Below are 12581 nucleotides of genomic sequence, written 5' to 3' on the forward strand. Positions count from 1 at the left end.
ATGGATAAACAATGAATAATGGTGACAATGGTTATTTATTACATTTGATTTATTGGCTTTTGTCCTATTGCCATTAAATTGAAATTTTGTACAGTTCAGAGGACCTTCGTTTAGTTAGTGGAGGGTAATGGACTATGTTGCGTTCCCATTTACGCAGTTTACGCAAACGTAATTTACGTACAATTTAAAAACGGGTTACTTCGAGTGAACCTGCAATGCAATTTTTTCTTCCACCACCAGGGTACGTCAGTAAGTTCTCCAGCAGTTTTGATGGCAGAGAAGAAGTTTGAGATTTTCTTTCTTTCTTTTTTTTAATTTTTTGGGGTGGTGGGGGACTTAGGGGGGGTGGCCTTTTTTGTTCGGCGGGGACGAGCCACAACACACCGCTCGAGGCACCCCAGCGCCGCGGACCGTCGGCTCAATCCCGAGGTGGGTTGGTGGGGAGCGACACCGTAGCGACAAACGGCAGCCGGAGACAAGAGGGGGTCGAACACCGGACCGGCGGGCAGTCATCGCCCCTTTCGTTTTTTTTTTTTTGTTTTGTTTTTTTTGAAAACCTCGTAACTCATCTGGTGGGGCTTTTTAGGGGGGCAGGGGGAGCTCAGAGCAGGGGGTCCAACACACCGAGGAGGGACGAAGACATCACGGCGTGAGTTGGGGGCTGCCTTCCAACCTGAAGGGGCCGGTGGTTCGGCCACACCACCCTGGATTAGCTAGTTTGTACCCGCGCAGCTAAGTGAATGGGATGGAGCCGGGACCGTCTGGCGCTGGTATGTATATTTCAAAATTATTCGTTTAAAAAAAACTATTGGATCTATGTTTGTGGAAGAAAAAGGCGAGCTATGGTCGCCTGGCCCCGGCTAGTGGGTTGATAACAACCGCGTGAAGGGAGACACAAGGAAGGAGGGACTCTTAAGGGAATTTCTTCCCATTTATCGCCTCTTAAACGGTGTTGACCATCCGCTGGGGTGGGGGTGTCCCCGGAGGTCGTGGGAATGAAGCCCGCCTTCCACCGGCAGCATCTGGCTGAGCTATGCGAGTAACCCTGGCTCCCCTCCTCTCCGATCATTGACAGTTTTCTGATTCTCACTTAGTGTTTTATCATTCATTCCGAGTTCCAGACATATGACTGCATATGTATTATTATACGCCTTGGTTTTAGGTTAATTTATGTGTAGGGAGGCTCTTTGGGGGCCCCACCTCAGTATTTGTAAAGTTGCCTATTGTGTGTGTGTGTGCGCGTGTGTGTGTGTGCGTAGAGTGGGATGATTTAAAAGAGCATTTAATTATAGTGTTTTAGGTAGTGGTCAATTATTTAGAGAGTTCACGACAAAAAATTGAATTGGTGCATTATTATCCTATATGTGTTGTACTACCCCCTAGTAGCCATGATGTGCACACCAGGAGTAGCACAATCTCCATTGAATGATCAAAATGCACAAATAGTGTAATTGTCTACATTCTATTTTAGTATCTTATCACTGTGTTTTCAAAAACAAAGCAGAAGACTGTTTCTTTAACAGATACTTTATTGTCAAAACATTTTGTTGGTGTTTTGGGGGGGAGCTTGATTGTATTAATGGCACACTTCATTGAGAAATGAGGATTTGAGATCTAAGAGTTTTGAGTCACAAATGTAAATTAAGGCACCACTGTGGTCTGACCCAGTGTTACGCTGGCCCTTGTCATGATTAGTTTTAGACTGAACATTTTGTGTAAAATGGACTTGACTTGCTATAAAAAGAAATATTTGGCTTTCTGGGTTGTCTGCCCACCTACCAAATGTGAAATTAAACTACCAAGTAAAGCTAATGTCTGGTTATTTCTTAAAACGTGTCTGTAAGCGAGGCTCTCTGAATTTTTATGGATTGTGACGCAACAGTGTGGCTAATTTGCATAATACCGAGCCCTCATGACAATCTCTGCCTGCGAATGAAGATTTTCGGTCAAATCTACACTACAGTTTTTGGAAATATTTACAATTGGAAACTTTGTGGCATTTCACTGTGAGTTGGGGTCGTTTATTGGAAAGGTATCATTTGAAGATAAAGAGAAATTTATTTTAGTTTTGTCATAAGCAGACTATCCATGTAAAAGGGATCGCTCTCCTTGCCCACATGCAAGGGCATTACTTTACGCACACACATGCACGCACGCAACGTGCCATGTAAGTTTTACCTTGAGGAAATCCCTTGGAGCTATTTAAAGAAGGGCCTTTCCAGGTTGGCCTGATGTGGGAACATGCTCCCCACAGGACCCAAGAGGCCAAGGTCTCGGCTCCTCCTTTTATCCAACAGGCGCCCCCAACCTCCCTCACGCACAGACTCACACACAGGTCTTCTGATATCCATGACAATGCCGTGTTGCTGTGGCGTCTCCATGGTGAGGCTGGGAATGCCGAGGGGGTGCGGCGGGATGGGGAGGCTATCCCGTGTTTTCTGAGGGCACTCCCCTCCGTCAAGCCACCCGGTGTTGTTTATACGTCTCAGAGGGAGGAACGGGGCAGCTGGGGTCTTTGTTGTTGACGGTGGCGCGAGTGAGTGTGTGTGTGTGTATGCGTGTGTGTGTGTGTGTGTGTGTAGGGGGGTTCTCTGGGGACTTGAGAGGTTAAGACATGGGGGCCCCTCGCAAGCAGGAGTTACTGCTAAACTTCCCACCCCAGATGTATTGATACTGTCATTGGGTTTCTTTTGGTCCAAGTTTGGTGTTTTGTGGGCAGTCCCCAAATTTGGGCACTGTGCTCTGCCCACATCCAGTTATGAGAGCACCAAATTTTCACAGTCTTGCCTCACCCATCCGTCCAGTAAAAACAAGTTGGCAAAGCAATTGGACCAACTTTCAAAGACAAGGACCCCAGGAAATGACTAAACCACCTGAAAATTCTTTTGGGCATGGATGCTTGACATGTGATAGTAGATATAAATACAGAATTTCATATTGCAATGTAAAATTGGGTTTTGGGGCTGAATTTTGGAGTGTAGCTATGAGGGTTAGGGTTAAATGGCATGCTAACCAAATTTCATTTTGCTTCAAAAACTCTTTGAGGCCTGAAATTTGGAGATGTCTGAAGAAAAATGGCTTTGGGGAATTTGAAGTTCATATTTGAGGGATGCCTGGAAAGGTCCTGCTTAGAATTTCAGATTTTACCGTGAGTCCTGAATTTTTGTAAAATGAGTTTGGCCCAACAAAGATAGTAGCAGTCAAACAAAATCTGACATCCTTTCTTTCTCCCACTAATTTTGTCCTCAGTGCCCATGGGGGTCTTCCCCCCACCCCTGCAGCAGGTGTTCCATGCCCCGCGTCGGCCAGGAATGGGCACTGTGGGCAAGCCCATCAAACTGCTGGCCAACTACTTCGAGGTGGAGATCCCCAAGATGGACGTCTACCACTACGAGGTGGACATTAAGCCGGACAAGTGCCCGCGGCGAGTCAACCGGTAGGTCGCAGTGACCACGACAGATGTGGCGTCTGTAAAGCAGCCAATGTTTTCCAACATTGACCTGAAAAAAATAATTGCTCCAGTTCACACACAAATAGAAAAAGATCCATTATGTGCTTCTCCCACAGGGGAAGCTATTTGTTTTCGTCTTTTCGGACTCTTCGGAAAAAAAGCCACGACAATGAAATCAATTAAAGGAGAAAAAAAAAAGGAGCTGTCTTGTTTGTGATTTGTCACCTTCGTGCTTTTAGTGGCAGTAAACAAACATGAAAGAAAAAGAGAGAAATCTGCTGACTCTCTTGTCTTGAGCTCTCTTGCCAGTCCTTTTTAATTCCAGCCATCTTTGTCTGCTCTAAAAGGGGGGGTGGGTGTTTTAGCCGCGACAATTATTTTTTCCTCACAATGCTAAATTCTGCTGATGTTGTGTTTCAAGCCAGTCCTATTTGAAATGTGTCAGTACTGAATATAGTATTTAAAATCGGTCAAATGGAGCGCTTCTTCAACATGGAGGACTTAAACGTTTTGAGATTTTTTTCAGTGTGTCTTAAGTTCTGCAGCATTTTCAACTCAAGATGACAAAAAAAAGTGGCATGAACGTACCCCTGGAAAACTCAGTGTCCTTCCTCTAAAAGTCCGGAAAGCCTTTGAGCTTCACTGCCTCTTGACTCAAGGCTTTTGAGATAAAAGCTACCCAGAATCTATCCAAAGATCACGTCCTTTGACCTGCACCCTTCCCCCTTTTGGCGTATTGAAAAATGACCTCCTTCCTCCTCCCACTTTCATTCCTTCTTTTTTGTCCTCTCCTCCCCCCACCTCCTCCCATGACCATGGCAGCTGCGTCACGCACAATTGATAATTCCGCCATCTCGCGTCACAATGGAGCACCACGCCACGATCAAGGGGATGGCTTGAACTGACGGAGCGTCATGGGTGGCTCGTGTTAACGTTTTTTTTTCTGCCTGTTTGATGACCTCTTTGCAGGGAAGTGGTGGAGTACATGGTGCAGCACTTCAAGCCGCAGCTCTTTGGCGACCGCAAGCCCGTGTACGACGGCAAGAAGAATATCTACACGGTGCTGGCGCTGCCCATCGGCAGTGAAAAGGTATGAACGTGTTGCCAGAACACATCACCACCCAAATCGAGCCCTCCAAAAAAATTACCATTGCTTGTATATGCCTTGATTTCATTCCAACAGGTTCAGTATGTTGATTTAAAAATAGACACTGAGGAAATTCATTTCATTCCAGGTGGATTTCGAGGTTACCATCCCAGGGGAGGGCAAGGACCGAATCTTCAAGGTGTCCATCCGTTGGCTGGCTAAGGTGTCATGGCGCCTGCTGCAGGAGACGCTGGTCAGCGGGCGGCTACAGGTGCCCCTCGACTCGGTGCAAGCCCTGGACGTGGCCATGCGTCACTTGGCCTCTATGAGGTATACGATTATTTTAAGAATCGATTCTGGTGATTTTTTTTTCCCCCCCAGTTACTAGTTATTTTAATTCCAACCCGATAATCAAAAACGACCAACTTGTATTCTGTTGTTATTATACAAGGGAATGTACTTTAGAGCTTCCAATAGGGATTTGGAACTCTGGCAGAGCGGCAGAGCTTCCTACACTCCAGGGGGAAAAAATATGAGCCAGGGGGAAAAAAATATGAGCCCTGCCAGTAATTTAGAACAATGAAAAATAATGTGTGATGTGCCATGTGTTAACATGACATAAATTCATGCTGTCATCTCTCTCTCTCTCTTGCTCTCTCTCTCTCTCGCTCTCTCTCTTTCTCTCTCTGTCTCTTTCTCTCTCTGTCTCTCTCTCTCGCTCTCTCTCTCTCTTTCTGTCTCACTCTCTCTCTCTCTCTCTCTCTCTCTCTCTCTCTCTCTCTCTCTCTCTCTCTCTCTCTCTCTCTCTCGCTGTCTCTCTCTCACACACACTCACATGGTTTATTGTTTTTGTCAACACTTTCATTTAGGTACACTCCTGTGGGTCGCTCGTTCTTCTCCCCGCCAGAAGGCTACTACCACCCTCTGGGCGGTGGCCGGGAAGTATGGTTCGGCTTCCACCAGTCGGTGCGGCCCGCCATGTGGAAGATGATGCTCAACATCGACGGTGAGGAGTGACAAGGCCCTGACTTAGAAAAGCCCCCCCCATTGAAAATATAAATAAATAGAGTGTTGTGGTCTGGTTTCCTCACTAATGTTCTCTGGGTCCCTCCAGTGTCTGCCACCGCCTTCTACAAAGCCCAGCCTGTCATCGAATTCATGTGCGAAGTTCTGGACATCCGCAACATAGATGAGCAGCCCAAAACCCTCACCGATTCGCAACGGGTTCGCTTCACCAAAGAGATCAAAGGTGGGAGATTTTCAACGTCGGCCGACGCAAATAATTCGTAAATATCTAGTAGTGTCAGGTCTCGTATACCCCGCTTCGCCAGGCCTCAAGGTGGAAGTGACCCACTGTGGGCAAATGAAGAGGAAGTACCGTGTATGCAATGTCACCCGACGTCCTGCCAGCCATCAGACGTAAGTGCCATGATGATGATGATAATGGTGATGATGCGTGCCACGTCTCACTGCAACCACAATTGTCATTTCAAGAGACACTGAGGTCATTTTAAGATCATCTTTGTTAGTCAGCCACCAAAGGGAACAAATGACGCACACCTGCGCTGTTCACCAAGATCCAGTAGAAGAGCTGGATCTGAATTTTGCTTTTTTTTTTAATAGCCCTCCTGGTACATTGTGTGTCAATAAAAATATGATTTTCCTTTCTTCCAGGTTCCCCCTCCAGCTCGAAAGCGGGCAGACCGTAGAATGCACTGTTGCTCAGTACTTCAAGCAGAAGTACAACCTGCAGTTAAAATACCCCCACCTGCCCTGCCTGCAGGTGGGGCAGGAGCAGAAGCACACATATCTGCCCCTAGAGGTGAGTCAAGCCTATCACGTGCTGATGATTTTCCCATCATGAACGGATTTAAAAACCTCTCCGCCCCAAATGCGGCAGGTGTGCAACATCGTGGCGGGCCAAAGATGCATCAAGAAGCTGACGGATAATCAGACGTCCACCATGATCAAAGCGACTGCTCGCTCGGCGCCCGATAGACAGGAAGAGATCAGCCGGCTGGTGAGTCCAACAACTTACCTGGAATTGCTAACTTCACTTCCGACGACCAACTGACTGACTTTTGGTTCTCTTGCAGATGAAGAACGCCAACTTCAACCTCGACCCCTACATCCAGGAATTTGGCATCAAGGTGAAGGACGACATGGCTGAAGTAACGGGCAGAGTGCTTCCAGCTCCGATCCTGCAGTACGGAGGACGGGTAAATATTTTGACCACAACAACCAGGGCACAACTTTGAAAACACTCTGGTGTACATGTTTTGGGTGTGTCCCGTGACAGAACCGAGCCATAGCCACCCCAAATCAGGGCGTGTGGGACATGCGGGGCAAGCAGTTCTACAACGGCATCGAGATCAAAGTGTGGGCCATCGCCTGCTTTGCCCCGCAGAAGCAATGCAGAGAGGAGGTGCTGAAGTAAGTGCCTCAGCCTCATTTACACTGTGAATGTGCCATGTGCTTAATCATCTTTAAGTTTTAAATGATCCCAAACTTTTGAGGGATCGCATGAAAAGAGAGGGCAAATGAATGATCATTTTGTCCTCTAAGGAACTTCACAGACCAGTTACGCAAGATCTCCAAGGACGCCGGCATGCCCATCCAAGGCCAGCCGTGCTTCTGCAAGTACGCGCAGGGAGCGGACAGCGTGGAGCCCATGTTCAGACACCTGAAGAACACCTACTCGGGGCTACAGCTCATCATTGTCATCCTGCCCGGCAAAACTCCCGTCTACGGTACGAGGATGATGTCATCTTATCCCGACGTGAACTGCATGAGTCGATTTCGTACCTCCACTTTCAGCGGAGGTGAAGCGCGTGGGAGACACCCTGCTGGGCATGGCCACGCAATGCGTCCAGGTGAAGAACGTGGTCAAGACGTCCCCTCAGACCCTCTCCAACCTTTGCCTCAAGATTAACGTCAAGCTGGGGGGCATCAATAACATCCTGGTGCCGCACCAAAGGTAAAGCCAATTACATTGAAATACTATTTGCTGAAGAAATTCAAAACTATTTCCTTAATATTTAACTCGTATATGATGGATGCAAGGCGGCTCGGTGGCGCACTGGGTAGCACGTCCGCCTCACAGTTAGGAGGAGAAAATGGATGGATGGATGATGGATGCATGTTGGGTCTTACTCGCGTTCCCTGTTCCAGGTCAGCGGTGTTCCAGCAGCCGGTTATCTTCCTGGGAGCTGATGTGACGCACCCTCCTGCTGGAGACGGCAAGAAACCCTCCATCACTGCTGTAAGTATCAATGGAAAGTGAGCAGGAAGGTGCTACCAGAACGATAGTGACACCTAGTGGCAGATTACAGCTACTGCTGGAAATTAATAAACGCCATGTCGTGGTTTATCAACTCGAGCATTAGCGTTTCAACGTCATATTTCCGTTGCTGTAGTCAACCACTGTTGTAACAGCACTGATACTGTTACAAAACACAAAGATACAATCAGAAAATAATCTATGGCAATGATTGATCCATTTGATGTGATAGATAAGGCTCAGATTTTCATGTTTATTGCACATTAAATGCAAAAGTAGTCTGCACGGGAAAAACGGACAAATCTGACATTTAGTGGCATTTATTGTTTGAATCATCGAGATAATAGGAGACATCTGTGGTTCACGTGTTCCGGTAATGGAAAAATGGGCGGATGCCAATAAAAGGTTGCATCTTCTTAAGATGAAGGGGAACAAAAAACAGAGAATGAGGAAGGTGTCGTCGGTAAGGGGATACAAGGAAGCAAATGTCTCATCACATTGAGTCACGTTGAAAAATTGAAATGACGTCAACCCCTCAGCCGCCGCTGACTTCAGCCGAGCTGCGATTGGTTGCCATGTTGCCTAGTGATAGTGACAGATGCTTGAATCACATGTTGGGTTTGGGAACGTGAGGAGGGAGGAGAAAAATAAGTGATTTGCACGGAGATCATTGTTCTGGATCAATAATCAGTAGGCCTCTTCGGACATTTACATTAAAAAGAGTCCTGCAATATTTGTTGCATTAATTTAGAAGTTTAATTAGTGATCATTACCAGTACATTAATTATAATAAAAAAATTGGAGTAAAATATCGTTCTTTGTATTGTTGTCATGCACATCAGCAAATATGTTGTGCAAACGTTTGCTCCCTTGCTTCCCGACGTTAGCCACCAAGAGGTGCTAATGCTGCCTTGTTCTTCTCGTTGGTTCTTGCAGGTGGTGGGCAGCATGGACGCCCACCCCAGCCGCTACTGCGCCACCGTGCGGGTCCAGCGGCCTCGGCAGGAGATCATCGAGGATCTGTCCTACATGGTGCGCGAGCTGCTCATCCAGTTCTATAAGTCCACCCGCTTCAAGCCCACCAGGATCATCTTCTACAGGGACGGCGTTCCGGAAGGCCAACTGCCGCAGGTCGAGCGAGAGAGAGACCACTTTAATGCTAACTTTTGTAAATATGTGTCTAATTGCGCAAGAGGGTTGTAAATACGTGGTGCTGGTGTTTTTGTTTTGGTTAGCAACATATTTCACATTACCTTGTTTTTATCTAATTGGGAAAAAATAACAATGTTTTTATTTTTATTTCAGATTCTCCACTATGAGCTGCTGGCCATCAGGGACGCCTGCATTAAGCTGGAGAAGGACTACCAGCCCGGCATCACTTACATTGTGGTGCAGAAGCGCCATCACACGCGCCTCTTCTGTGCCGACAAATCTGAAAGGGTGCACTTTTTTTTTCTTCTCGGGCCTGACCCCACCATTTTCACCCTTTTTCTATTAATAGTATCGTCTGTCTTGTTTTTTTTTTACCAGATTGGAAAAAGCGGAAACATACCCGCTGGCACTACAGTGGACACCAGCATCACTCACCCCTTTGAGTTTGACTTCTACCTGTGTAGCCACGCAGGCATACAGGTAGTTTGATGATTCACCACAGAACCTTATAGGATTGTACATTTCATGCAATTTGCCTTTTGTCCACGTCAAGGGTACGAGCCGGCCGTCGCATTATTACGTCTTGTGGGATGACAATCGTTTCACGGCCGACGAGTTGCAGATCCTCACCTACCAGTTGTGCCACACCTACGTACGCTGCACCCGCTCTGTGTCCATCCCGGCGCCAGCCTACTACGCCCGCCTCGTGGCCTTCCGTGCCCGCTACCATCTTGTGGACAAAGAGCACGACAGGTTGGGAACATGACCGACTCGTTGGCATCTGCCGATATCAAGTACTTACCGTTGATCTTGTGCTTGCAGCGGGGAGGGCAGTCACGTGTCAGGTCAGAGTAACGGCCGGGACCCCCAGGCGCTAGCTAAAGCGGTCCAGATCCACCACGACACCCTGAGGACCATGTACTTCGCCTGAGCTGCATAGCAAGGCAGCCGCCACTTCCCCTCACCATGTCCCTTACGCCCAAGTGGGCTCGCAGCTCTCCACCACTATGACCACCTCATCCTCTTCCCTTATCCCTGTGTGACTGCCCACGACTCATCACCCACCCGCCATATCGATCCAATCTTCAAAACATTCTCCAGCCTCATCCACTCAAAAGGTTATGAATATTATTATTATTATTGCGATTGTTCCTTTGTTTTTACTCGACCGGGACTGTTTTAGTTTTTTCGTCTGTATTACGATGTAATATTGTTTACTACCTTCACACTCGCAAGTAAGTATGCAATATGGAGGAAATTAGGCGGTGCACAATGCTGCCTCTTTAATCCAATCCCGATGCCAGTGTTCCAAAATCACAAAGATTGGGTATCCTTTGCTTACTTTCATTGTTTTTACAAATAATGTTATTCTTCTTGTATTGTTTCTTTTTTTTTTTTTTTTTAAACCCACCTTGAGCTACTTTAGCACTTAGCGTTTAGCATGTAGGTGCCTGCGCGCCATTTTCACTTTCCTAAGCGGGTGTAGCATATCTTAGAGCCTTTAGAAGGCTTCGCAAAGTATAACAATGGACGCTTGCGTTGAGCCAGGGGCGGGGAACCTTTTTGCCTGTCTCTTCCGCAATTGTAGTCCGCAGGTTGCCCACCCTTGGTGTGTAAAAGATACTTGCACCCCGTGCACCTGAACCAGCATAATTAACCAGCCAAAAAAAGAACAAACAACCAATGGAAAAAGGAGGCACTTCAACAGGGAGCTCGTTTTTATGATTTTTGTCTGTATGCTCTTTAAAGATTTACAAGGCACTTTTTGTTTTACTTATTGATTTTTTTTTAGGACTTCCAAATGGCCTCATCTTTGTACACTAAGTCGCACACTTCTATAGCTATACATGAGCTCTTACCTCACCGCATAGACAGCAGAAGCACACTCTCTCAAGACTATCCCTCTTCAAATGCACTTGTTCCTCAACACTCATCCTTTGTCATCGTCACCTTCATTACTGCGTTTATCGCTTCGCAATCCTTTCGCGCAGCGTTTCCCAAACTTGTCAAAGGCATTTGTTTCGTTTTTCACCATGGCACCTGCCACAGAGTTACAATAGTGCGGTCCAGTCTGCCAATGTCATATTGCTTTCTGACCCCTGTACCAGTAGTTGAATGCATGAAGCAAAACTGATTGGCGCCGCCTAGTGTAAGAAAATGTATGGACTCAGTTTGGGAAACCTTGCCTTTTTTTGTGTCAGCCAATCTCCCTTGGTGCTCCGTGTGCATGGGTGGCACGAATAAGGGAGTTGCGACCACTTATTAATACACCCTGCCTTTTTAAATATGATAATAATAATAATGCATGGAACACGTTGTAAAACTGGATTATCTGAGCCACTTTTTTTCGCTGCCTGTTTGCCTCAATTGTGAAGTAGTTACAAAAATCTGCCCCCCTCCCCATCACCACCACATTACTTGAGTATTGTGAATCGTCTGTGGAGACCGAAGTCCCTTTCACACTTGTTTACTTTTTGTTGGATGTATTCATTTTCAGTGGCAAAATAAATTCTGCAAATACTGTAATTTAGTTTTTAGTGATGTGGAAAAAGTAGCACTTTTACTGTGGGTGCCGCCAATCTTACGGATCTGGTACTACCTCCAAAAATGGAAAATTCTTGCTCTGAAAGCGCAGACAGTTAAGCAAACTTATCTCGCCTTGGGTTCGAAATGTCGTGTCTTTTTGCCGATTAGTTTTGTGTGAAAGAGGCTTTGGTCCAAATGCCACCTTGGTTGCCCCACCAAAGGCGTTTGTGGGGTTTTTAAATCACATTTATGGACTCGCATATTGTCCAAAAAAAAAGCCTTTGTACGATGTTTTACTGACCCGTCATTGTGTTGAAGGTGATTTGTACATATAAATAAATATATGATATTAACCTGTTATGTATTTTGGCTCACCACTCGCCAGGCCTTGTCACAATTTTTCGGGGGCCAGTACTCTCCCGCCGTCTCGTCCGTTCCGCCCTCTCCAGATAATAATGATTCGCGGCAGTTCCTTGCACCGCTGAAACCAGATGCAGTTCTCACTCACTGAAGCCACAAAGCACCTTGCAAGAGGGGGCGGACGGGCAGGCAAGCGGTAGGGCCAGGTGGGTTTGTGGGGTTCGGATTGTATGTACGACAGCCGGCAGCCTCACCATCTGACTAAGCAATATCGAAGCCAGTGATCAAGAACAATCCTTGTCATAGCACTTCCCAATAGATTTGGAATGAAAGGACTTGGAAGCGTTACGCTCTTTTGGCTCTCTATGTGATAGTAGTAATGGAAACTCTGTGGGGAGGGTTATTTTTTAAGAAGAAAATAAATTTGTTTTTTAAATAATGTCCTGTTCTTCTTTGTGCACGCTTGCAGGTCACTTACTTATGCACACTAGCACAATATTATGAAGTAAACAAATTTGGGGTGGCTTAATATGATTTTAAATTGGAGGTCAAATTACAAATTAACCACTTAAATTTACAATAATTAGTAAAAGTTGAAAAAATGGAACACAAAAGTACGCGTAATTCAGGAACAAACATGATATTGACGGCATCACCGAGGACGTAATATCACCTTAACAGGAAGGTAGGGGCGGGGCTCTGGTCGTGACGTAACCGGCGCAGAG

At 46.4% G+C, this 12581-nt stretch overlaps 1 protein-coding gene across 4 annotated transcripts; it reads left to right on the top strand.

The window, feature by feature from the left end:
* Positions 1–371: 371 nt before the first annotated feature.
* On the top strand, positions 372–12295 carry ago1 (argonaute RISC component 1). 4 transcript variants are annotated; one of them, XM_061289912.1, is made up of 20 exons: positions 372–429; positions 587–770; positions 3250–3436; positions 4421–4541; positions 4687–4868; positions 5408–5544; positions 5653–5787; positions 5837–5957; positions 6213–6360; positions 6439–6558; positions 6635–6757; positions 6838–6971; positions 7104–7288; positions 7356–7515; positions 7710–7800; positions 8755–8949; positions 9124–9258; positions 9349–9450; positions 9524–9723; positions 9793–12295. In XM_061289912.1, the coding sequence occupies exons 2-20, from the start codon at positions 746–748 to the stop codon at positions 9899–9901; spliced, it is 2610 nt and encodes an 869-aa protein (XP_061145896.1). In that variant the 5' UTR covers positions 372–429; positions 587–745; the 3' UTR covers positions 9902–12295. The 4 variants fall into 4 exon arrangements, with proteins under 4 accessions (XP_061145896.1, XP_061145897.1, XP_061145898.1 ...); XM_061289913.1 differs by having other exon boundaries at positions 5840–5957; XM_061289914.1 differs by having other exon boundaries at positions 5846–5957.
* Positions 12296–12581: the final 286 nt, after the last annotated feature.

This window comes from Syngnathus typhle, linkage group LG10, assembly GCF_033458585.1.
Source record: "Syngnathus typhle isolate RoL2023-S1 ecotype Sweden linkage group LG10, RoL_Styp_1.0, whole genome shotgun sequence".
In the NCBI taxonomy this organism is placed as follows: Eukaryota; Metazoa; Chordata; class Actinopteri; order Syngnathiformes; family Syngnathidae; genus Syngnathus; species Syngnathus typhle.

Coding starts and splice junctions, on each gene's coding strand:
- ago1 (XM_061289912.1), top strand. CDS start 746: ATGGAGCCGGGACCGTCTGGCGCTG. Junction 3,437..4,420: donor TGCCCGCGGCGAGTCAACCG/GTAGGTCGCAGT, acceptor ACCTCTTTGCAG/GGAAGTGGTGGAGTACATGG. Junction 9,259..9,348: donor GTGCCGACAAATCTGAAAGG/GTGCACTTTTTT, acceptor TTTTTTTACCAG/ATTGGAAAAAGCGGAAACAT.